The sequence below is a fragment of the Mustelus asterias genome, chromosome 3 (assembly GCF_964213995.1).
Source record: "Mustelus asterias chromosome 3, sMusAst1.hap1.1, whole genome shotgun sequence".
Classification (NCBI taxonomy): domain Eukaryota; kingdom Metazoa; phylum Chordata; class Chondrichthyes; order Carcharhiniformes; family Triakidae; genus Mustelus; species Mustelus asterias.
In genome coordinates this window covers 8,187,924-8,214,899 of record NC_135803.1, presented here as the reverse complement: position 1 = coordinate 8,214,899, position 26,976 = coordinate 8,187,924, and the positions used below count along the sequence as shown (strand labels likewise).

Below are 26,976 nucleotides of genomic sequence, written 5' to 3'. Positions count from 1 at the left end.
CAGGTGGACAAGGTGGTTATGAAAGCATATGGAATAGAAACATAGAAAATAGGAGCAGGAGGAGGCCATTTGACCTTTCAAGCCTGCTCCGCCACCATTCATTGTGATTATGGCTGATCATCCAACTCAATAGCCTGACTCCCACCTTCCCCCACATCCTTTGACCCCCCCCTTCAGCCCAAGAGCTATATCTAACTCCTTCTTGAAAACATATAATGTTTTGCCTCAACTATTTTCTGTGGTAGTGAATTCTAGAGGCCGACCACTCTCTGGAAACCCCCGCCATCGGGAACATCCTTCTCGCATCTGCCTTGCCTAGTCCTGTTAGAATTTTATAGGTTTCTATGAGATCCCTCCTCATTCGTCTGAACTCCAGTGAATTTAATCCTAACCAACTCAATCTCTCCTCATACATCAGTCCCGCCTTCCTTGAAATCAATCTAGAAAACCTTTGCTGCTCTACCTCCAGAGCAAGACCATCCTTCCTCTGATAAGGAGATCCAAACTGCCCACAGTACTCCAGGTGTGGCTCAGCAAGGCCCTGTATAATTGCAGCAAGACATCTCTCCTCCTGTACTCGAATCCTCTCGCTATGAAGACCAACGTGCCATTTGCCTTCTTTACCGCCTGCTGCTCCTGCATGCTTACATTCAGTGACTGGTGCACAAGGACACCCAGGTCTCGGTGCACATTCCCCTCTCTTAATTTATAGCCATTCAGATAATAATCTGTCTTCTTGTTTTTCTACCAAAGTGGATAACCTCACATTTTCCCACATTATATTGCATCTGCCATGCATTTGCCCACTCACTCAGCCTGTCCAAATTAAACTGAAACATCTCTGCATCCTCCTCACAGCTCACCCAGCTTTGTGTCATCTGCAAACGTGGTGATATTACATTTAGTTCCCTCATCTAAATCATTAATGTATAGTGTGAATAGCTTTCCTTTATTGGATGAGGTATTGTATACAAAAGCAGGGATGTAACGCTGGAACTGTATAAAATGCTGGTTTGGCCACAGTTGGAATTTTGTGTACAGTTGTGGTCATTACATTACAGGAAGGACAGAATTTCTCTGGAGGGAATACAAAGGAGATTTACTCTGCTGTGTTGCCCTGAAAGGGACAATCACCACAATAGGCCAGGGTTTTTTCCTTCAATTAGAGGGAGCTAAGGAAGCTCATTGAGGTGTACCTAGACAGGGTAGACAGGAAAGACTTGTTTCCCCTAGCTCAGTGGTTCCCAAAGGGTGCGGCGCGCCACACTGGTGCGGCGAGAGAGGATGGCAAGTGTGGCGGGAAGATTCAAGGACAATCAAAGAAACATTTAAACATGGATAGATATTTTTCCAAAGTGAGAGCAAGAGCATCAAGTGATGCTGAGGACGATCCGAATCCACGTTGTGATCCAGAATCGCCGTTCGAACAGAGTGAAGAAGAGTCGTTTAATTCTACACCAGTAGCAGGCCCAAGCAAACCTCCAAAAAAGAAAGTTGGTCGACAATATATGGATAGCTATCTGAGTCTCGGTTTCACGTGGACTGGAGATGAAAACGTACCTCGGCCTGTGTGTTTGATCTGTGGTGAGAAGCTTTCCAATTCCAATATGGTCCCAAGCAAGATGAAAAGACATCTGTTGTCAAAACATGGAAATCTGGCAAACAAGGATGTTCAATATTTTGAAAGGCTTTTGGAACAGCAGAAATGCCAACGATCATATTTTAAAAAACGAATGACAGTCTCCGATAAGATGCAGATTGTATCTTACCAAGTGGCTGAATTGATTGCTCAACAGACAAAACCACATACAATAGCTGAAAAATTGATTCAGCCTGCCTGCAGCTTGATTGTGTAAACTTTGTTTGGTGATGATGCTGAGCGCGAAGTTATGGGAATTTCTTTGTCTGATAATACAATTTGCAGAAGAATAGTTGATATGTCAGCTAATATTGAGAAGCGTGTTTCCGAAAGTATGAAGAATTCTAAATTTGCCATTCAAGTTGATGAATCGACCGACATTAGTGGAAAAGCACAGTTGCTTGCCTATATCAGATTCATTCACAATGATGAAATAATCACACAGTTTTTATTTTGCAAGGAAGTTGAAAAACATACCAGAGGACAAGATATTTTCCAAACCTTGTCTGAGTATTTGGAAAAAGTTGAGATTTCATGGGATTCTTGTATTGGAATTTGTACGGATGGAGCGCCATGTGTGATAGGGAATGTGAGAGGCTTGGCGGCACTCATCAAACAGAAAAATCCAGATGTAATATCAACTCACTGTTTTTTACACAGAGAGGCATTAATCACCAAGACCCTTGTAACTGATTTGAAGTTGGTTCTAGATCAGACTGTGTACATTGTGAACTTCATCAAAGCAAAACCACTAAAGGCGCGGTTATTTGCTCAACTCTGCAAAGACATGGAATCAAAACATCAATGCCTAATTCTGCACTCGGAGGTTCGCTGGATGTCCCGCAGAAAAGTTTTAAATCGGGTGTTGGAACTGAAGAACGAATTAAGAGAATTTTTGGAACAAGAAGGGAACCCATTGTACCACCAACTGGATGACAGTGACTGGTGTGCAAAGCTGGCATATTTGGCCGATATCTTTTCCCGGTTGAATGTGCTCAATGCCAGTATGCAAGGTCGCGATGACAATCTCCTCACAACTACAGACAAACTAACTGCATTCAAAAAAAAGCTTCAGCTCTGGCTCGGAAGAGTGATGCAACATAACCTTGAAATGTTCCCATTGGTAAAAATTTTTATAACGAGCAATGAATTGTATGGCCTCATACAGGAACATCTTGCAACACTGGTAGAAAAGATTGATCATTACTTCCCATCGTTGTCTACAGAAAAATTCGACTGGGTTAGAGACCCCTTTGCGAATTCCAGCTGTTCAGGTCTGACATTGAATGAGGAGGAGGAAATGGCCTGCATTTCGAGTGATCACACCTTGAAAATGAAACACGGGAGTATGCCACTGGACTCTTTTTGGATAAACAACCATAAATAGTATCCACCATCTCTTCAAGAGCATTAGCTATTCTTCTACAGTTCTCCACGACATATTGTTGTGAACAGGGATTTTCAGCTCTGACAAATATCAAAGACCAGAAAAGAGAAAGGCTTCTTTGTGTTGATGAGGAGATGAGAGTTTGTTTCAAATTAGACCTAATATAAATGAGATTACCCGACAAAAACAAGCTCACACCTCTCATTGAGTTTGTATACTTACTTAACGTTACATATGTAAGAGGCTCGTCTATAAGTATATTTTGGGAATGAATCATGTTTTTATGTAGCTGCATTGTTTTATACTTTCTGGATGTTCCATGATCATATTATAAAGTAGTTTTGTTCTATGTTATGAATCAAGCACTGCCAGGAGTTGTTTTTTTTTTTCGAATATATTTCTTATCAATAAAAAATTCGGTGTGGCGCGAGCAAATCTTTATTCTGAAAGTGCGGCCCAGTGAAAAAAGTTTGGGAACCACTGCCCTAGCTGAAGGGTTAATTACCAGGGGGCATGGATTTAAGGTGATTGGTAGAAAGATTAGAGGGGACATGAGGAAAAGCCTTTTCACTCAGAGTGGTGGGTGTCTGGAATTCACTGCCTTAGTTGGTGGTTGAAGCTGAAAAGCTCAACTCATTTACAGGTACCTGTGTCTGCTTTAACCTGCAAGACTACGGGCCGAGTGGGATTAAAATGAGTGACTACTTTTTTTTCTCTTTTTTGGCCAGTGCAGATTGTAGGAACATAGAATCCTTAGAACATGTTCAGAACTAGAAGCTTAGGCAGCCGTGGAGGAAGCCAAGTTTTAAAAATTTATTTACTAGTCACAAATAAGGCTTACATTAACACTGCAATGAAGTTACTGTGGAATTCCCCTAGTCGCCACAGTCCGGTGCCTGTTCGGGTCAATGCACCTAACCAGCACATCTTTCAGAATGTGGGAGGAAACAGGAGCACCCAGAGGAAACCCACGCAGACAAGGGGAGAACGTGCAAACTCCACACAGTGACCCAAACCGGAAATCGAACCTGGGTCCCTGACGCTGTGAAGCAGCAGTGCTAACCACTGTGCTACCGTGCTACCCCATGTGCCTGAGCTTGCATCAGAGGATGAAGTTGCTGAGGACCCTGTGGTAAAATCTCCATCCTCTCCACCTGCCGATCCACCACCTGTTCTGGCTGAGGCTTCCAGAATATTCTCCTGGGGAATCTGCTTGGTCGTGGCATTTCCACCTCGTGCTGTCAAAGCTTCAGTAGCACAACCCCAACCAGAAACAAAACCAGAAATATCAGTGAATCAGAGACTTGCAGGGTTCCACCGTGGGTCCCCCGGACTAGGGCACAGTGAAAATGAACCGGGAGAAATGAACAATCTGATTACCAGCCATCAATTATTTGCTGGGAATCTGCCTCCTGACATTGACGAGACAGAGATGAAAAACTTTTCACTGGATGCAATGTTGTTGAAGGAACTCTGCACTAACACCAGGAGTAATGGCTGGAGAGGTCGGAAAGGGCTGTGGAGGTGAGGCACTTGACCCTTTGCCTCTTACCTGGTGCACTCGCAGCCTCCAGCCAGGTTTGAAGAAAGCAGAGTGAAGATGAAGATGACAAACGGAAGCCACCAGATAGGCAAAGAGGGACTGGGGAATCTGGCTCATCCTACCGATCAACCAATGATTGCTGTTGTTCAGAACTTCAAACTGGTGACCAAATGTCCCATACTTTGACTGTTCTGGGTCCCTGAAGAGAAACCCATTGTCCCATGTTTCTCGGCCAGCTGTGGGAGACTGAACCTGGTAGTCTGAGTTGACTGATTCGAGCTGGACTGCAAGTCTGAGCGTCGGCCAGAGTGAGGCGATAGATTGTAAGATTTGTTTGCCTTCCCTCTTACAGTGACCAGAACCCCCCCTCTCCCCCCCTGCCCACTGCATCATCCCCGCCCCCCCACCACTCAGTTGGTCACCAGCACCATTCTCCTCCTGGTCCCGTGGTCGAAACCTACCTTATTTTATTTGATAAGAGTTGGTTACCCTGCCTGCCTCCATTCTCAGGCAGTGCATTCCAGATCTTAGTCATTCCTCACTCAGGTCACCTTTGCTTCTTTTGCGAATCACCTTAGTGTCGTCTGGTTCCCAACCCATCTGCCAGTGGAAACAATTTTTCTCTATCTGCTCTGTCCAGACACCCCATAATTTTGAACATCTTTATCTAATATCTCCCCTCAACTTTATTGTAATGATGCACCCTACAGATTTAGTCAAAGGCCGGCAGCAACATCCCACCCCACCACGCTGAAGCAGCCCGCTGGCTGTCCCAGTCCCAAAATGTGTCCTACATGCTTTCTAGATGTTGTCCGCGTAAGTGAGAGCTTCACCCCCCTGGGATGATGACCCTGTCTCAAAGCCAATTGGTCTATCAAGCCAGGTGACTCTCTTCTGCTGTGTTACACCTATAGGGACAATCACCACACTTCTGAGAACAGCAAATGAAGATATGAATTAGGAGAAGTAGGCACTCGGCCCCTCGAGGCAGTTGTACCATTCAATAAGATCATGGCTGATCTGATTGTAACTTCAACTCCACATTTCCACCTATCCCCCGATAACCTATCACCCCCTTGCTTATCAAGAATCTATCTATCTCTGCCTTAAAAATATTCAAAGACTCTGCTTCCATCACTTTTTGAGGATGGGAAATCCAAGAAGCATGATGGGCTGAATGACCTCCTGTGGCATAACCATTCGATGATTCTACTGACTGCAGTCTGTGGAGAGGGGGTGGGGGGGGGGGGGCGCAGGGGGAGGGCATCTCTCATCATCACACTGGGGAAGCATTGAATTACTGACAGCAACTTTTAGATTTTCGCATTATTCTGCACATATGCAGAGTTACTGTGCATCTCAGCGGAACCATGATGGTAAATACTAAGAATTTTGCATACAATCGAGGCTATTATTAACGGTTCCCTCTCCTCGGGTATTTTCCTTCCACTTCAATTCTGCAGATCACCCAAATCTTCAAAAAAAATTCCTTGACTTGTACAAGACATTGTCAAGGCCACACTTGAAATACTGTGTACAGTTCTGGTCACCCAATTATAGAACGGATATTATTAAACTTGAAAGACTGCAGAAAAGATTTACTACGATGTTACAATCTCATTAGTGACAGACAGCATGGCTTCGTAAGAGGGAGGTCGTGCCTTACAAATTTGGTGGAGTTTTTTGAGGAAGTGACAAAAACGGTTGACGAAGGAAGGGCCGTGGATGTCGTCTATATGGATTTCAGTAAGGCATTTGACAAAGTCCCACATGGCAGGTTGGTTAAGAAGGTTAAGGCTCATGGGATACAAGGAGAAGTGGCTAGATGGGTGGAAAACTGGCTTGGCCATAGGAGACAGAGGGTAGCGGTCGAAGGGTCTTTTTCCGGCTGGAGGTCTGTGACCAGTGGTGTTCCGCAGGGCTCTGTACTGGGACCTCTGCTATTTGTGATATATATAAATGATTTGGAAGAAGGTGTAACTGGTGTTATCAGCAAGTTTGCGGATGACACGAAGATGGCTGGACTTGCGGATAGCGAAGAGCATTGTCGGGCAATACAGAAGGATATAGATAGGCTGGAAAATTGGGCGGAGAGGTGGCAGATGGAATTTAATCCGGATAAATGCGAAGTGATGCATTTTGGAAGAAATAATGTAGGGAGGAGTTATACAATAAATGGCAGAGTCATCAAGAGGATAGAAACACAGAGGGACCTAGGTGTGCAAGTCCACAAATCCTTGAAGGTGGCAACACAGGTGGAGAAGGTGGTGAAGAAGGCATATGGTATGCTTGCCTTTATAGGACGGGGTATAGAGTGTAAAAGCTGGAGTCTGATGATGCAGCTGTATAGAACGCTGGTTAGGCCACATTTGGAGTACTGCGTCCAGTTCTGGTCGCCGCACTACCAGAAGGACGTGGAGGCGTTAGAGAGAGTGCAGAGAAGGTTTACTAGGATGTTGCCTGGTATGGAGGGTCTTAGCTATGAGGAGAGATTGGGTAAACTGGGGTTGTTCTTACTGGAAAGACAGAGGATGAGGGATGACCTAATAGAGGTGTACAAGATTATGAAGGGGATAGATAGGGTGAACGGTGGGAAGCTTTTTCCCAGGTCAGAGGTGACGATCGCGAGGGTCACGGGCTCAAGGTGAGAGAGGCAAAGTATAACTCAGATATTAGAGGGATGTTTTTTACACAGAGGGTGGTGAGGGCCTGGAATGCGCTGCCAAGTAGGGTGGTGGAGGCAGACACGTTGACATCGTTTAAGACTTACCTGGATAGTCACACGAGCAGCCTGGGAATGGAGGGATACAAACGATTGGTCTAGTTGGACCAAGGAGCAGCACAGGCTTGGAGGGCCGAAGGGCCTGTTTCCTGTGCTGTACTGTTCTTTGTTCTTTGTACTGGGACTTGATGGTTTGCGTTATAAGGAGAGGCTGGATAGACTGAGACTTTTTTCTCTGGAGCGTAGGAGCCTGAGGGGTGATCTTATAGAGGTCTATAAAACAATGAGGGGCACAGATCAGCTGGATAGTCAATATCTTTGCCCAAAGGGACGGGAGTCTAAAACTAGAGGGCATAGGTTTAAGGTGAGAGGGGAGAGACACAAAAGGGTCCAGAGAGGCAATTTCTTCACACAGAGGTTGGTGAGTTCTGGAACAAGCTGCCAGAGGTAGTAGTAGAGGCGGGTACAATTTTGTCTTTTAAAAAGCATTTAGACAGTTACATGGGTAAGATGGGTATAGAGGGATATGGGCCAAATGCGGGCAATTGGGACTAGCTTAGGGGTTTAAAAAAAAGTGGTGGCATGGACAAGTTGGACCGAAGGGCCTGTTTCGATGCTGTAAACCTCCATGACTCGATAAGTGAATACCGAGTATTGTTTTATTTATTTGAGTCACAAGTAGGCTTACATTTACACTACAATGAAGTTACTGTGAAAATCCCTAGTCGCCACACTCCGGCGCCTGTTCGGGTACACTGAGGGAGAATTTAGCATGGCCAGTGCACTTAACCAGCACGTTTTTCGGACTGTGGAAGGAAACTGGAGCACCCAGAGGAAACTCACGCAGACACGGGGAAAACATGCAGACTCTGCAAAGGCAGTGACCCAAGGCGGGAATCCAATCCAGCTCTCTGGCGCTGTGAGGCAGCAGTGCTAACCACCATGCCGTGAGTTACAGCTTGTGTGATGGTGTCCCTCTCTCCCTCCCAGAGACTCCCCGGACCCTAAGATAAAGGCAACCCTGAGATAAAGCTCTGACGAAGGGTCATCCAGAGTCGAAACGTTGGCTCTATTCTCTCTCCACAGATGCTTTCAGACCTGCTGAGTTTCTCCAGTATTTTCTGTTATTTTTTCTGACTCTCCTAACCCTGTAAATCATGGGGAATCTTGCAAGGCTCCAACCTTTCATTACCAACCCACTCCCTCGTTTACCATTCGTTATAACAGGGCTCGAAAGTTGTTGAAAGTCTTGGCGAGAAATGAAGGGCTTGTGAAAAATCACTCAGAGGGTGATGGGAATCTGGAACTCATTGCCCAAAAGAGGTGGGGGCCCTCACATTTAAGAAGCATTTAGATCTGTAAGCTCAGACCCAAGATGGGGTGCAATGCCTTGTCTTATCAGACCTTGGATCTTGAATCGAGCAGTACGGAGTTTTCCTGCCCACCACAGGGATTGTAGTGGGCGGGAGGCGGACTGTGCAAAGGTCGTTTGACCTTGGGTGGGATTTTGTGGTTTTGGGGCGAGTGCAGCCAGAAAATCCCGCCCTATGTTTCAATGAGGAAGAGCCACCCAGACTCGAAACATTGGCTCTATTCTCTCTCCACAGATGCTGTCAGACCTGCTGAGATTTTCCAGCCCTTTCTGTTCTTGTTTCAGATTCATAGAATAATAGAATCCCTATAGCACAGAAGGAGGCCATTTGGCCCATCGAGCTTGCACCGACAACAATCCCATCCGATCCCACATATTTACCCTGCTAATAAGGGGACATAGGTTTAAGGTGCGTGGGGAAAAGTTTCGAGGAGATGTGCGAGGCAAGGTTTTTACATAGAGGGTGGTGAATGTCTGGAATGCGCTGCCCAGGGAGGTGGTGGGAGCAGGTACGATAGCAGCATTGAAGGGACAACTAGACGAATACATGAATAGGATGGGAATGGAAGGATACGGACTCTGTAAGTATTTACGGTTTTAGTTTAGGCAGCATCATGTTCGGCGCAGGCTTGGAGGGCTGAAGGGCCTGTTCCTGTGCTGTACTTTTCTTTGTTCAGATCCCCCCAAAACTATGGTAAATTTACCATGGCCAATCAACCTAACCCGCACATTTTTGTGACTGAGAGGGGAAACCGGAGCACTCGAAGAAAATCCACGCAGACACGGGGAGAATGTGCAAATTCCACACAGTGACCCAAGCCGAGAATTGAACCTGGGTCCCTGGCACTGTGAGGTAGCAGTGCTAACCACTGTGCCACCGTGCCATCTTGTTTGTTTTAAATCTTTGTTTTAAATCTAACTGATTGTATGGGAACACTATCATTTGAGGTAATTGGCGAGGCAGGCGCCTAGTGATATTGTCACTGGACTAACCCAGTGATGATGTGGAGATGCAGCGTTCCGAAAGCTAATGGTATTTGCTACCAAATAAGCCTGTTGGACTTTAACCTGGTGTTGTGAGACTTCTTGCTGTGCTAACCCAATGAGAGTTTTAACAACACCAGTTTAAAGTCCAACATGTTTATTTGGTAGCAAATACCATTAGCTTTCGGAGCGCTGCTCCTTCGTCAGATGGAGTGGAAATGTGCTCTCAAACAGGGCACAGAGACACAAAAATCAAGTTACAGAATACTGATTAGAATGCGAATCCCTACAACCAACCAGATCTTAAAGATACAGACAATGTGGGTGGATCCAGGGTAATGCTCTGGGAACCTGGGTTTAAATCCCACCTCAGAAAGGATATTATTAAACTAGAAAGAGTGCAGAAAAGATTTACTAGGATGCTACCGGGGCTTGATGGTTTGGGTTATAAGGAGAGGCTGGATAGACTGGGACTTTTTCCATGCTGTAAACCTCTAAACCTCTCACTGCTCAGTGTCTGTATGGCTAGAACTCACGGACACACACGTTCTCATCTCCCTGCCTTTTACACACAGTTCACCTGGTGGGAAACCGATGGGTTTCACACACCCAATCTTCCCACAACCCCGGGAGCAGGAGGTGAGGATGTGCTGATCAACAGCTGAGGTCGCAAGGCCAGCAGCCTGCCACAGCTTGAGGGGGGAGTGGTCAGGTGGCAGTTATCCAGAGAAACATCAGAGAAGACGGACAGCGTAGGTATGTCTTCAGAAAATAATAGGCAGATGTGAGGAAAAACCTTTTCACCCAGAGGGTGCTGGGAATCTGGAACTCACTGCCTGAGAGGGTGGTAGAGGCGGGAACCCTCATAACATTTAAGAAGCATTTAGATGAGCACTTGAAATGCTATAGCACTTCAAGGCTATGGCCCAAGTGCTGGAAAAGGGATTAGGAAATATAGGTGCTTGATGGCCGGCACAGACTTGTTGGGCCAAATGGCCTCTTTCTGCGCTGTAAAACTCCTGTGACCAATTATAAATTTCCTCTTACAATCCTGATCCTTCTTAGCTCATTACCATGCAGCGCATGAATGTGTTCTGGGCTTATTTTGTCTATTATAGCAAGTACTTTATCTGCAAGAGATCCTGTCTGAATTATCTCCCTGAGTTTGAAGAACCCTGGCTTACCATTCTGTTGTGCCAGGAGATGTTAAACATGCTTTGCTCTCTACCTTAACTCTCCATTCCTCATGTCTGAGGTGCAGTCATTTATGAAGAGGTAAACAATGAAAGCTCCCTTCTTTCGTGACAATGATCAGACTGAGATGAGGGGAAATTTCTTCTCTCAGAGGGTTGTCAGTCTTTGGAACTCCTTGCCACAGAGAGCTGTGGGGGCAGAGTCCTGGTGTATAGTTAAGACTGAGATAGATTGTTGATCAGTAAGGGAATCAAAGGTTACGGGGAAAGGGCAGGAAAGTGGATATGAGGAATGTTGGATCAGCCATGATCCTATTGAATGGTGGAGCAGGCTCGAGGGGCCGAATGGCCTACTCCTGATCCTATTTCTATGGTCATACTACAAAGCAACTTACTGTTCGAAGTGCTTTGACCCAATTCAGTGAGGTAAGAGGCAATATGAATGCGTCTATTGTTATCATCACTCTGTGTTGCTGTTTGTGGGATTGTGATAGGGCAAATTGGCTTTCCAGTCTCCTCCATGACAAGTGATTCACTTCAGAAGGACTTCAGTGGTTGGAAAGCACTTTGAGACTTTGTGAGGTCATGATAGGTGCTATATAAATGCACGGTAGCATAGTGGTTAGCACTGCTGCCTCACAACGCCAGGAACCTGGGTTCGATTCCTGGCTTGGGTCACTGTCTGTGCGGAGTCTGCACATTCTTCCTGTGTCTGCGTGGGTTTTCTCTGGGTGCTCCGGTTTCCTCCCACATTCTGAAAGACATGCTGGTTAGGGTGCATTGGCTAAATTCTCCCTCAGTGTACCCAAACAGGCTTCGGAGTGTGGTGATTAGCGGATTTTTACAGTAACTTCATTGCAGTGTTAATGTAAGCCTACTTGTGACACTAATAAATAAACTCTAAACTTCAAAAATTATTTCTGCCTTTGTTTTCCTCACTGCCTGATGCCTGGCTGTACGGTATTCTGTGGTATAACCCTGGCACTGATTTGGCAACGTAACTAGTTTACGTCAGAGAGACTGATCAGCTGCACAAATTCCTGTCAGCTGAAAGCTGACTAAATCACAAAAAATCGAGATGTGGCTCGGATTGCATCTGTTAAGCACAGAAAATATAGTTAGCAAACGTCAACAAACTAAAAGATAATGGGTAAATCTCGTTAACGTCGCTAGATCACCTTTAATAAATATTGTAAAATAGATTCTGAGCCTAATGGGCTGGACAGTGGAGGTTGCAGCTAAAACCCAGTTTGTGTATTAAAGGGACTAGTGCAGCTCAAGTGCTGTCCTTTTTCATTGCTCCTCGTGTACAGAATACTGGAGAATGTCTAGTGTCCAGCACTGATTTGGGAACTTAAATTAAGCTCCAATATTCCCACTCCATCAGACATTGAAACGTAACAGAGTTTGGGTGGCATAGTGGTTAGCACAGTGCCAGGGACCCGGGTTCAATTCCAGCCTTGGGTGACTGTGTGGAGTTTTCAAGTTCTCCCCGTGTCTGCATGGGTTTCCTCTGGTTTCCTCCAAAGACGTGTAGGTTAGGTGGATTAGCAAGGGTAAATACGTGGGGTTATGGGAATAGGGCGGGTGGGATGCTCTGTTGGAGAGTTGGCGCAGATTCGATGGGCCTGAATGGCCTCCTTCTGCACTATAGGTATCCTCTGATTCTAATAAATGTTGGGAGACTTCAATGTGTACCTAATCCATGATGTACCTGGCCTGAGAGTGTTTGGCATTACAGTATAGAGGTTTTTGTTTATTCATTCATTTACTGCCCATCCCTCGTTGCCCTTGTTGAGAGTCAACCATATTACTGCGGCTCTGGAGTCACATATAAGCCAGACCAGGTAAGGATGGCAGATTTCCTTCCCTAAAGGACATGAGTGAACCAGATGGGTTTTTCCGCCAACTTTACTCTTGATGTTGAAACGGAAGTGTCTCTTATCATGAGAACAAACTTCACTAATAAAACAGTCTCAGTAAAGTCTCCTTGCACAGACAGAAAAGCAACATTATAGTCTGAGACCATTTAGCAGCACGTTTTTACAAGAAAACACATTCACTGTTAACAGAAGATGCGATATACGGAGGTTTGCTGTCTAACCCAGTGCCAGAGCCCACCTCAGGTTAAGTTACAAGTCAAGAAGTTGGGTCTGCAAATCCCACATAAAGTAAACAAAATGAATTGAAGTAAAGAAATCATCTAGAACCATTTTATTAAAGTATACAACTTTGAGCTACAAAACCATCATTCGGAGTCACATCTCGTCTCCAAATGATATATTCTTCTTATTCAATTTAAGATTCAGTAACCGACTGGAGAGGTTTTACAGATTGTGAGTTATTAGTGCAGCTGGCTTCAATTCTCCAATGGAGTCTTCGTTCTCCACACTGGGACTCCGATAGATTGTTCCTGAAGGGTCGGACTCAATGATTTTGTTTTCCTGTCTGTGGCTCTGACTGTCGTGAGACTTTCCCAATCGTTAGGTACCTTTTTAGTTTTGCTCTTGAAAGGGAAGGGGAGCAGGAGAGGGGTGCGAGGGGTCTGGGATGTCAGTGTTGGTGCTTCGACCCAAACTGTTTCGTGTTGAATTCCCACATAACCACGTAACTTGACTCTAAAGGAAAAGTTAGACACAACACAAATTTCAGAAGCTCTGCAACAGTGAAATCATCGTTGGACAGTTTCTTTTCCATTCTGCAGGGACTATAAGGCTTGCGGTGCTTCCTCGAGGCTCGATGGGTTCTGTTGCGATTCATAACCATCTAATTTATTGACCGTGCTTAACATAAAAAATAAAGCAAATCTTCCTCTGGCCTCCTCGGACTGTCTAAGGCTGCGCAGTTTCTTCTGTCTGGTGTGCAGACTATTTAAAATAAAAAGGGCTGCCAGGCCAAGCACACAGGAAGAGACAGAATCCGGCAGATGACTTTTCACTCTCTGCACCAACTGCTTATCAGTTGCTGTCAGAGGAAGTCAAACACCCCACAATTCTTCGCTGCGTGACAAGGGAAGAAGCACACAAGAGGTTTGAGAAATTAGTTCAAAAGAAAGCGAGATGGGAAACGATTACAGCTTCATTTTGTTTTCACAACACACTCTCAACAGATGCAGCTTTTTTCTCCCCCCCCCCCCAGAAAAAGAAAGGAAACGTACAATGGAAAAGGTATTAAAAGAGGCAGACACACAGGCCATTATCCACACTCACACACAGTCCAGTCTTGTGAGGGGATGGGAGCGGGACAGTGGTGCAGAAGAAGCAAAACAAATGGTTTTTGTTTATAGATTTGCAGATTAGTGCTGAATAAATACAGTCCTGTTCACATTCCCAATGTGCTACTCCATCACAAACAGGGCCTCAGTCCAGTTTTTTTAGTTGTTCTGTTTTAGTAACAAGACAGAATAGATGATGCTTTCTTTACAAAAAAAAAAGAAAAACAGTCACATGACATCCACAAAGAACTCACTGGGGTTTCCCATCGCCATTCTGAAGGACTGTCTACTCGCCGTGAGTTCTGGGGGCACTGAGGCCAGGTCGCGGACTGGAGGAGCCCCCGGGGGGGCCATCGCAGACTGTGGGGGCATCATCATGAGGGGCGGCGTGTACAGGGGCGGCAAACCCGGGGCCCCGTAAGACTGGTGCGTGTGATGGCTGCGTACACTGGCGGCCATGGAGTGGTGGCTCCGGTGGCTGAGGTTGCTATGGTGACTGTGCTCGCTGGCGGGGACCGAGCGCTCGCTGGCCGCCCGCTCCCGCCGGATGCCGCTCCTCGTGGTGTGATCTGATTCGCTGCCACTGCCTCCGGACTTGGCATCAGCCGCTTTGGGCTCTTTCTCATTGCCTCCTCTCCGTTCACTCCCACTGCGATTTGATCCACTGCTTCGACTTCCTGCACCGGAGAAGCAAAACAAAGAAGCGTTAGAGAGAGGCGGGGGGAGTTGGGGGTGAGGTGACCGGGGGTGAGGGGTTGGGGGTGAGGGGACCAAGGGTGAGGGGGCTGGAGTGATGTGACCAAGGGTGAGGCGACCGAGAGTGAGGGGACACAATGAGGTCTCCCTCTTTAATGGCTGCAACTGAAGCTGTAAAGAGTTTGCATTCGTTTAGCACCATGCACTACTTCAGCATGTCCCAATTTGCTACTCCAGCTCACACAGTCCCGCGTTCAGATGTTGCGTTTCAGTAACGAGCAGAATAGATGATGCTTTCTTTACAAAATTGTGAAAACTGTCACGTAACCTCTACAAGGAACTTCCTCAGGTTTCCCATCACCATTTGGAAAGGCTTGTTGCCATGAGTCCCGGGGGCACTGAGACTGGGTTGCAGACGGCACTGCTCCCAGGGCTGCTTCATAGACAGCTAGGTGCTTTGGATGTGCAGTTAGTGCTCTAACGTAAGGAGGGACAGTGGGAACTTTGCACACAGCAAGATCCAGATTTAGGGGAGAGATAAATGTGCAGAAAATATGTATTTACGACTTGATGGGGATGGGTATAACAGAAACAGAACTAAAGGTGCTGCTGAATAGATAGCAACAGAGTGCCAACATTGGTAAGGGCCAGAGGAGGAGTTAGGTGGAGCAGAAGATGTGGATAGTGGTGTTGAGAGTGGAATTCAGATGGTTAGGAAAATAAGATAATGGTTAGAGATGGAAATCCCTCTGTTCCTGCCTGATAAAATTCTGCAATGTCCCCATTGAGGATAATGTACACTGGATAATGTACAGAAAGTTACACATCATCAATTCTACTAAACTTGCTCTGTGATTATATAGTTTTGAGTTATCACTGCTTGCAATACAATGGGTGTAGTTTTCCTGTCCCGCCTGCCATGGGAATCATAGCGGGCGGGACAGAAAATTCGGCAGACCGTGCAAAGGCCCGTTGACCTTGGGCAGGAATTTCCGGTCATGGGACGTGTGCGGGGCTGGAAAATCCCACCCAACATTGCATCATAACAGTCAACATCACTAAAGCAGATTATCCAGTCATTACTACATTGCTGTGCGCAATCATGGCTGCCATGTTTCCTACATTACAATGGTGAGGTCACTCCAAAAGCACTTCATTAGATGTAACGCACATTGGGATACCCTAATGTTATAAAAAACGCTAAGTCTGTTACCACATTAGACCATAGTTTGACACGCTGGGAATGAGACACCAATCTGAGAAATCCTGTAAATCCATTTTTGTAAGCTCTCAATATTACTGGAGTCAATTTTCCTGGGTTGGTGTGCTAACACTCTCATTGCAGCTATCCATTTCCTTGCCTTGGGAGTTAGGAAATCTGACAAATTCCTTAAATCCCACAGCACACAGATCAGCTGGAGACTTGGGCGGAGAGATGGCAGATGGAGTTTAGTCCGGACAAATGCATTTGGAAGGTCTAATACAGATAGGAAATATACAGTAAGTGGCAGAACCCTTAAGAGTATTGATAGGCAAAGGGATCTGGGTGTACAGGTACACAGATCACTGAAAGTGGCAATGCAGGTGGAGAAGGTAGTCAAGAAGGTATCCGGCATGGTTGCCTTCATTGGCCGGGGCATTGAGTTTAAAAATTGGCAAGTCATGTTGCAGCTTTATAGAATCTTAGTTAGGCCTCACTTGGAATATAGTGTTCAATTCTGGTCGCCACACTACCAGACGGATGTGGAGGCTTTGGAGAGGATACAGAAAAGATTTACCAGGCTGGTATGGAGGGCATTAGCCATGAGGAAAGATTGGAGAAACTTGGTTTGTTCTCACTGGAATGACGGAGGTTGAGGGGCGACCTGATAGAAGTCTACAAGATTATGAGGGGCATGGACAGAGTGGATAGTCAGAAGCTTTTTCCCCAGAGTGGAAGAGTCAATTACTAGGGGGCACAGGTTTAAGATGCAAGGGGCAAGGTTTAAAGATGTACGAAGCAGATTTTTACACAGAGTAGTTGGTGCGTGGAACTCTTTGCCGGGGGAGGTAGTGAAAGTGGATATGGTAGTGACTTTTAAGGGGTGTCTTGACAAATACATGAATAGGATGAGAATAGAGGGATATGGTCCCGGAAGGGTAGGGGGTTTTAGTTCAGTCGGGCAGCATGGTCGGTGCAGGCTTGGAGGGCCGAAGGGCCTGTTCCTATGCTGTAATTTTCTTTGTTCTTTGTTCACACAATGAGGCCATTCGGCTCATCATGCCTGTGCCAGCTCTTTGAAAGAACGATCCCATTAGGTTGGCTACCCTTGCTCTTTCCCCATAGCCCTGCAAATTCTTGACATCCTTTCTAAAGTGTGGTACCAAAGATTGTACCCAATACTCCAGCTGGGGGTTTAACCAGTGTTTTATAAAGGTTTCACTTCCTGTGTTTGTGCTTTATACCTCAATTTACAAAGTCAAGACATATCATTTGCTTTGTCATCTAATCGTCACTCCTCACGTGAGCTTTCGTATGTATCCTTTCATAATCCCCTTTTAAGATTATAACTTGAATGTAAAAACAGAACATTGAGTATTGTGTGTGTAACAGTTGAATTTCTGCGTTAATTTGTTTTCTACTGATCAAGCTCAGAATTGGCTGTTGTGTGGCTTCTTGTAGGTGAACCTTTCTTCTCCTTCCAGTCTCTGTCAGTTACACATTCCTACCTCTCTCTTCCTTTAAGATAGATTTGGACACATGACAATGATCCTTCTGGTTAACATGGTTCTCTCACCTTCACTGGGCTGGCTGCCGGCACTGCCCCCTCCGTAAGTGAATCCGGTGACGTCGTGGTAGCCTGGTGGGTGTGGGTTGTACGGGTGCTGGGGTGGGTATTGGTACGGGAAGGCAATGGGCCAAGGTGCAGCGCCTGGGTGGGGGAGGGGTGCCAACGTGTCTTGATCTGAAGTGCCGCTTGATCCATCGTGGTCGTTCAGAGTTAGATTAGCCATGTCTGTGGACGTATTACACAAGCTATTAGTTCTGTCAACATCAGTGAAATCACCAAATGTCTAATCTCACTACTTATTGAAGATCCCTAATCACTAACTCACATCAGATCAACGGGAGCGAGTGTGTAAGGTTCAATGTTTCCCAACCTTCATCTCCGCTCTACAACCCCAATATCATTTACCCCATGACACTTAAGAGGGTGCTTCCATTGCTCCCATTGGTGTGAACACTCCCTGGGTCCACACCCAAGTGGGTTCAGATTCATCGTTAATGTGTTAATTACTTGCAGGCCATTTCACTAAGAGAGACTTCATATCTGAATCTGACTCTGTCCTCACACCAGCATTCACATTGCCCATCTGCGGGGGTAGGGAGTTTGGTTGGTGTCCTGAAAGCCAGTGCGAGCAAATGTTGTGCCATCATGGGAGATGTTCAGTCATGAAACTCAGGCCATCATGATATGACAGACTATTTCATCCACATCTATTTTGTATTTTTGCAAATTTGGGCAGGCGATGGCCCAGTGGTATTATCGCTAGACTATTAATCCAGAAACTTAGCTAATGTTCTGGGAACCCAGGTTCGAATCCCGCCACAGCAGATGGAGGAATTTGAATTCAATATAAAATGTCCGGAATTAAAGATCTAATGATGACCATGAAACCATTGCCGATTGTCGTAAAAACCCATCTGGTTCACTAATGTCCTTTAGGGAAGGAAATTTTCCATCCTTATTCTGGTCTGGCCTGCGTGTGACTCCAGAGCCACAGCAATGTGGCTGACTCTCAACTGACCACGGGCAACTAGGGATGGGCAATAAATGCTGGCCACCAGCAACGCCCAGGTCCCATAAATGAATTTAAAAAAATTCTAGGCAGACACTGAACTTTGGAATGATCAGTCTTTAGTTTGTTGCAGAACCTAAACGCTTCAAATCCCAAACCTGATGCTATAGAATCACTATCACAGATTCTGGCTGACTCTTATTATAATGTGCCTTGACCTTCACAATGTTAGCTCAATAACATACAAACAAGAAACAGGAGTAGGCCATTCAGCCCCTTGAGCCTGCTCCACCACTAATAAGGTCATGGCTGATCTGATAATAAATTCAAGTCTGCATTCTGCCTCCCCCCGATGACCTTTCACCCCTTTGCCTACCAAGAATCTATCCACCTCTGCCTTAAAAATATTCAAAGATTCTGCTTCCAGCACCTTTTCAGGGAGAGAGTTCCAGAGACTCACTGCTCTCAGAAATGAAAAAAATTCACCTCATCTCCATTTTAAATGAGCGATCCCTTTTTTTAAACAGTGACTCCCGAGTTCTAGATTCTCCCACAAGAGGAAACATCCTTTCCACATCCACCCTGCCAAGATCTCTCAGGATATTATATGCTTCAATCAAGTCGCCTCTTACTCCTCTAAACTCCAGCAGGTGCAAGCCCAGCCTCTCCACACTTTCCTCAGCAGACAACCCACCCATTCCAAGTATTAATCTGGTAAACCTTCTCTGAACTGTTTCCAACGCATTCATATCCTTTCTTAAATAAGGAGACCAATACTGTACACAGTAATCCAGATATGGTCTCCCTGTGCCCTATACAACTGAAGCATAAGCTTCCTGCTTTTATATACAATTCCCCTCACTATAAATGATAACATTCTCTTAGCTTTCCTAATCACTTGCTGTACCTGCATACCAGCCTTTTGTTATTCATGCACTTGGACACCCAGATCCCTCTGCACCTCAGAACTCTGTAATCTCTCACCATTTAGATAATATGCTTTTTTATTCTTTCTGCTAAGATGGACAATTTCACATTTTTGCACATTCTACTGCATTTGGCAGCTCTTTGCCCACTCACTTAACCCATTTATAGTTTTTGTAGCCTCCTATGTCCGCATCTCAACTTACTTCTCTACCTATCCTTTTGTCATCAGCAAATTTAGCAACCATCCCTTCCATCCCTATATCCAAGTTATTGATATAAATTGTACACAGTTGAGATCCCAGCCCTAATCCCTGTGGCACACTGCTCATTACATTTCTCCAACCTGAAAAAGACCCATTTACGCTTACTCTGTTTCCTGTTGGCCAGCCAATCTTCGAACCATGTCACCTCCTGCACCATGAACTTTTATTTTCTGCAATAACCTTTGATGTGGCACGTCATCAAATGCCTTCTGGGAATCTAAGTACAAGACATCTACCAGTTCTCCTTTATCCACAACACACGCTGCTTCCTCAAAGAACTCCAATAAGTTGGTTAAACATTATTTCCCTGTCACAAAACAATATTGATTCTGACTGATTACCTTGAGTTTATTCAAATACCCTGCTATATCTTTTTCCATAATAGCTTCTAATATTTTCCTTATGACAGATGTTAAGCTAATTGGCCCGCAGTTTCCCGCTTTCTGTCTCCCTCCCTTTTTGAATAATGGAGTTACATTTACTATCTTTCAATCTAATGGGACCTTCCTGAATGTAGGGAGTTTTGGAAAAATAAAAACAATGCATCAACTATCTATAGAACATAGAACATTACAGCACAGTACAGGCCCTTCGGCCCTCGATGTTGCGCCGACCAGTGGTACCAATCTAAAGCCCCTCTAACCTACACTATTCCAATATCATCCATATGTTTATCCAATAACCACTTGAACGCTCTCAACGTTGACGAATCCACCACTGCTGCAGGCAGGGCATTCCACGCCCTTACTACTCTCTGAGTAAAGAACCTACCTCGAACATCTGTCCTATATCTCTCACCCCTCAATTTAAAGCTATGTCCCCTTGTGCTAGCCAACACCATCCGAGGAAAAAGGCTCTCACTATCCACCCTATCTAATCCTCTGATCATCTTGTATGCCTCTATTAAGTCACCTCTTAACCTTCTTCTCTCTAACGAAAACAACCTCAAGCCCCTCAGCCTTTCCTCATACGATTTTCCCACCATACAGGCAACATCCTGGTAAATCTCCTCTGCACCCTTTCCAACACTTCCACATCTTTCCTATGATACGGCGACCAGAACTGTACGCAATACTCCAAATGCGGCCGCACCAGAGTTTTGTACAGTTGCAGCATGACCTCCTGGCTCCGAAACTCAATCCTTCTACCAATAAAAGCTAACACACCGTACGCCTTCTTAACAACCCTATCAACCTGGGTGCCAACTTTCAGGGATCTATGCACATGGACACCCAGATCCCTCTGTTCATCCACACTACCAAGTATCTTACCATTAGCCCAGTACTCTGTATTCCTGTTACTCCTTCCAAAGTGAATCACCTCACACTTTTCCGCATCTGACTGGTCATCTGACTGAAGTCCACCAGGACCTGGATTCTTAGCATCTCCCACAATTTACTCAGTTCTACTTCCCCAGTCACTGTAATTTTCCTGAGTTCCTCCCTTCCTGGGCTGAGAGGTGGCAAATGGAGTTTAATGAGGAAAAGTGTGAGGTGATTCACTTTGGAAGGAGTAACAGGGTTACAGAGTACTGGGCTAATGGTAAGATACTTGGTAGTGTGGATGAACAGAGAGATCCCGGTGTCCATGTGCATAGATCCCTGAAAGTTGGCACCCAGGTTGAGAGGGTTGTTAAGAAGGCGTACGGAGTGTTAGCTTTTATTGGTAGAGGGATTGAGTTTCGGAGCCAGGAGGTCATGTTGCAGCTGTACAAAACTCTGATGCGGCCGCACTTGGAGTATTGTGTACAGTTCTGGTCTCCACATTATAGGAAGGATGTGGAAGCATTGGAAAGGGTGCAAAGGAGATTTACCAGGATGTTGCCTGGTATGGTGGGAAGGTCTTATGAGGAAAGGCTGAGGGACTTGAGGTTGTTTTCGTTAGCGAGAAGAAGGTTAAGAGGTGACTTAATAGAGGCATACAAGATGATCAGAGGATTAGATAGGGTGGATAGTGAGAGGCTTTTTCCTCGGATGGTGATAGCTAGCACGAGGGGACTTAGCTTTAAATTGAGGGGTGATAGATATAGGACAGGTGTCAGAGGTAGGTTCTTCACTCAGAGAGTAATAAGGGCGTGGAATGCCCTGCCTGCAGCAGTAGTGGACTCGCTAACATTAAGGGCATTTAAATGGTCATTGGATAAACATATGGATGATATTGGAATAGTGTAGGTTAGAGGGGCTTTAGATTGGTTTCACTGGTCGGCGCAACATCGAGGGCCGAAGGGCCTGTACTGCGCTGTAATGTTCTATGTTCCTTCCATTTCCTTGTTTACAGCCACTTCTGGGTTGTTATTTGTATCCTCTATAGTGACACCAAAATACTTGTTCAATTCACCTGCTGTCTCCTTGTTTTCCATTATCAGTTCTCCAGCTTCACTTTCTATAGGATGATTGGTTACTTTGTTGATTAGTTTCTTTTTAAAATTTTACAGAAACACTTATTATATATTTTTTTAAATTTCTGGCTCACTTTCTCTCAGATTCTAACGGCAGCAACTAACATCTTCAACACAGACAGCGCTTCATCTTCCGAACAACATTTACAAACTACATTCTACTTCCAGTACCCCGAGGCCTGTGTACCAGTTAGTTCGATAGTGAGTCACACAGCCTATGTACAACAATGTCCATTTCCTCCATTGTTCCTGTAAGCATTGCTGAAAAAAATAGAAACATGCTGTCAAAGTTTTCCACCTTGCACTCAGCCGGACAGAAACAAGAATACAAAATTCCAAAGAGAGCAACAATTAACACTGAATGAGAAAAGCCCATGCTCGCAAAACTCAGAACATTGGCTGGAACTCTCCATCCATTCACACCCCACTGCCAGCGATGACAGAGGATTTGGCGCTTGGCTAAATCTCCATTTATTGCAGCGGGACTGGAGAATCCCAGCCATGGGTGAGGTTGGAGAATCCGGCCCATAATGTCTAACATTATTGAACAGCACTTGCTAAAGAATCCTGAGCGTGCTAAGAATTGCACTAACATCCAATTTAAGATTATCAGTCGGGCTAGCAATGCAGCTGACTTACATTTATTAGAAGCAGCATATATTTATGTGTAGGGACCTGTGCTCTGCAGACAAATAGAACATGTCTAACCATTGCACTTTTATTTGAATTGAGCAAAAACTTGGGGGGGGGCAATGTTCCATGGTGCATTCTCCACGGTAATGCCTCAACCAATCAGAGTTGACTTCCCAACCAATCAACACCCTTTTCTTATGCAGTATAAATAGTTGCTCCCTTTGAAATTTGGTATTCTGGCATCTGTCCTGATGAGTATAAGACAAAAAGCTTCAACCACTTTTTGGGAATCCTCGAGTACTATATTACTTAGCAGGTATTTGTTCCTGTCGGTCTGGGGGCTCTCACTGTAGCCAGTTTCTGGGGTAAAGCAGAGTGAGAATGAGGGAGTGCAGGTTTGAGATGCCACCATGCCCCAAAGACAGAGTTAGTGACTCACTGCCGCAGAGGTTCCCGAAGATGTAGTAGCATTGCTCTGAGAAGGTGATTTTGTTGACAGTGTGTCGGATGTAGCCAGCTTTGAGGAGATTGCTGGCGTATTTCCGGGCCTCGCGGCGATCTGGAAATCCTTCGACGTGGTTATAGAGCCAATCAACAACGTCCGAACCTGAGGAAGAAACACAGAATAATTCAGCAAAAGGAGAAGGGCATTCAGCCCATCATGTCTGTGCTTGCACTTTTATAAAGTGCTAGTTACTAGTACCCCTCCCCAGCCCCATTCTCTGCACTGTTCCTGTAGCTTTGGAAAAAGTCTCATTCGTGTTTTTATCCAGTTCTCTTTTGAAAGTTCCTGCTGAATCTGCCTCCATCACCCTTTAAGGCCTTGCGTTCCACAATAATCTTCTGTACTCAAGGGAATATAATCTTTGTCTATTCAACCTCTCCTCATTATCTAACTTTTTTAGCCTCAGTCCTTTAAAGCCCAAATTTGATGTAATGCAATCGCGACCTCATCTTCCATCTGACTCTCAATATAATCTTCACCATGTTAGCTCAACAACAAACAGCAGCAACCAACATCTCCAACACGGAGAGAGCTCCCATTAGAGGCACAATGATTAGGGTCTAATCGAAAAGCAGATTACTGCAGATGCTGGAAATCTGAAATAAAAACAGAAAGTATTGGAAATACTCAGCAGGTCAGGCAGTATTTGTGGAGAGAGCAACAGGAGATAACTTTTCAGATCAGTTGTGGGAGGGAACCTACCAGTTTTTCCAACTGATAAGGTTGGGAGGAGCGGGAGCGGGTGTGGGGCGGCGGGAGGGGCTCTCCCTCTTCCACGCTTATCCCATTTTCACCCATCAAGTACGTTGTTTGCAAAGCTGGCTCAGTGGCTGGATCCTACGTACCTATGAAGGCGTTAGGGATTGTTATTTTCAGCCACATTCGGTCGCGGACTTCCAGGCCTGATTCCGGTGACGCCATGGCTTTGACGATGGTGACGATGTCACTGTGGATTGACAAATGAAAATCGTCGAACCCTGAAAGAAGAAGAACACAAATAAATCCCGCTTCACACGAGCAAAGATGCAGAGCGGTGCAGTGCTGGGCTCTCCCTCTCGGATAAGGGGTGATGTGGCAGGGAGTGTAGAGAACAGGCCATCCTCAAGTGTCTAGTTTACAGTAAGCATTATCCATTCCACAACACCTAGCACAATGAAGTTTTCTGATTTTTTTGGTTTACTTCATAAACACTAAATTATACTGTTCAGATCACGGCCAATCAGCACTTGATGCAATTCAATTTTTTGCCATCAACTGTCACTGTTGTAGATAAAACAACATTTTATAAAACCATGCCAGCGACACCTACTGGTAAAAATAATCTGTCATGCAGCAATTTCACGCCAAATTAGTCAAACTTGAATCTTTTGTCATTAACTTTTCCTTCCCACAGGATTAGCTGTGTCCCGAGGCATGGTACATTGGGGAGACCATGCAGACGCTGCGACAACGGATGAATGAACACCGCTCGACAATCACCAGGCAAGACTGTTCTCTTCCTGTTGGGGAGCACTTCAGCGGTCACGGGCATTCGGCCTCTGATATTCGGGTAAGCGTTCTCCAAGGCGGCCTTCGCGACACACGACAGCGCAGAGTCGCTGAGCAGAAACTAATAGCCAAGTTCCGCACACACAAGGACGGCCTCAACCGGGATATTGGGTTTATGTCACACTATTTGTAACTCCCACAGTTGCGTGGACCTGCAGAGTTTCACTGGCTGTCTTGTCTGGAGACAATACACATCTTTTTAGCCTGTCTTGATGCTCTCTCCACTCCCATTGTTTTGTTTCTTAAAGACTGGATTAGTTGTAAGTATTCGCATTCCAACCATTATTCATGTAAATTGAGTCTGTGTCTTTATAAGTTCTGTTTGTGAACAGAATTCCCACTCACCTGAAGAAGGGGCTTAGAGCCTCGAAAGCTTGTGTGGCTTTTGCTACCAAATAAACCTGTTGGACTTTAACCTGGTGTTGTTAAACTTCTTACTGTGTTTACCCCAGTCCAACGCCGGCACCTCCACATCATCCTTTCTTAACACAAGGGTTTGCTGTGTGTCTTGAACTTTACATGGTGGCTGATAGGATAGTTTCTCTGCTGAAAGCCATCCAAATGTACCCAATGTGGAAGGTTGGGTTCAACTATCGGGTTCACAGGCGTCTGGGCTGGAAACACGATACTTTAATCCCTAATTCATTGGGTGAATTATGGAACCAGAAACCTGCCTTTTCACAGCTGACTATGCCACATGCCTCAAAAGTCAGAAAAGTGACAGGCAGAATGGAGTCGAGGTACCCGAGGAGTCATCACCTTCTGGCTATTCATTTAGCAACATTTTGGCCTCACCAACTTCTTGGACCTCAAATAAGCTTTGGCTCCTGCATTGCTAACGCTACCACCGAGAGTGTAGGTTCATCTTTATTGACAAATGCTTCCTTTCTGCTCAACAAGTTAAAACACATTTTAAAACTCGAAACTATCAGCACCTAGAGAAGCTCTGTTAATTTTAATTTATTTTTTCATGGGATATGGGCAACCCTGGCAGGGCATTTGTTGCCCCTAATTGCCCTTGAATGGAGTGTCTCGCTCGGCCAATTCAGAGGGCAGTTAAGAGTCAGCCACAGTACTGTGAGTCTGGAGTCAGGCCGGGTAAGGGATGCCACTATAGTGACCTATTACTGAGGCTAACTTTGTTAAAACATATTATTAATTGAATGGGTGGCACAGTAGACAGTGGTTAGCACTGCTGCCTCACTTGGCAGGTACTTGGGTTCAATTCCCAGCTTGAGTTTGCACGTTCTCCCCGTGTCTGTGTAGGTTTCCTCCGGGTGCTCCGGTTTCCTCCCACAGTCCAAAGATGTGTGGGTTAGGTTGATTGGCCATACTAAATTGCCTCTTAGTGTCCCAGGATGCGTAGCTTAGAGGGATTAGCGGGGTAAATATTTGGGGTTACGGTGATAGGGCCAAGGTGGGATTGTTGTCGGTGCAGACTCGATGGGCCAAATGGCCTCCTTCTACACTGTGTGAAGGGATTTGACCCCATGTCCTCACAGAGCATTAGCCTAAGCCTCTAGGTTACTAGTCGTGTGAGTGACATTACCACGAGGCCACTATCTCTCTCCTAATATCTGTCATGTTCCTGGATAGGATACAAAGAATAGATAAACAGGAGGAGGCCATTCTGCCCCTCCAGCCTGTTCAACCATTCAATTAGTTCATGGCCAATCTGCATCTCAGCTCCATCTACCCAAGTTGGTTCCGTCACCCTTAATATCTTTGCTTAACAAAAATTTATATAATCGTAGTTTTGAATCTTCAGTTGATCCCAAGTGTCAAATGATTTCTCACCATCAACCTCTCTGCCTCGGCAATTGTCTCTTCTGTTTGATCTATAGAAGTATGGTTAGCGTTTATGTACATTTTCCATTATATGTCCTTTGCTGACACAAATATCCCATATTTTCCTCCCTGTGTCTTTTCAGTGCTAAAATCCAGACTCATTCTACATCTCCAACTGTTCCAATCTTTGGGTTACAAAACTGAGAACCTCCTCACCCCTCCCCCCCAGTTTTCCTGTGAGGCTTAAATCTGGGGCCAACTAATTCTGGCTTCATAATTCCTCTCAGCTGACATTCTATTCCAATCAATCTCAGTGGTTCCTTGCCCAATTTGCTCCTTGACTCTTCACTTTGGTTTCTCAATCAAAGATGTAGTGCCAATGCA

General features: G+C 45.3%; 1 protein-coding gene across 2 annotated transcripts in view; it reads right to left on the bottom strand.

Moving 5' to 3' along the window:
• Positions 1-13,039: 13,039 nt before the first annotated feature.
• dvl3b (dishevelled segment polarity protein 3b) overlaps positions 13,040-26,976 on the bottom strand; it is a 121,342-nt gene continuing 107,405 nt past the window's right edge. The window contains exons 12-16 of one of the 2 annotated variants that reach the window (XM_078204544.1): positions 24,102-24,233; positions 23,191-23,358; positions 17,528-17,746; positions 14,309-14,731; positions 13,040-13,839 (exon numbers count right to left, since the gene is read on the bottom strand). In XM_078204544.1, coding sequence (XP_078060670.1) covers positions 13,808-13,839; positions 14,309-14,731; positions 17,528-17,746; positions 23,191-23,358; positions 24,102-24,233 — 974 coding nt within the window. In that variant the 3' untranslated portion in view covers positions 13,040-13,807. The remainder of the gene's footprint in view (positions 13,840-14,308; positions 14,732-17,527; positions 17,747-23,190; positions 23,359-24,101; positions 24,234-26,976) is intronic. The other variant, XM_078204539.1, reaches the window with a different exon arrangement.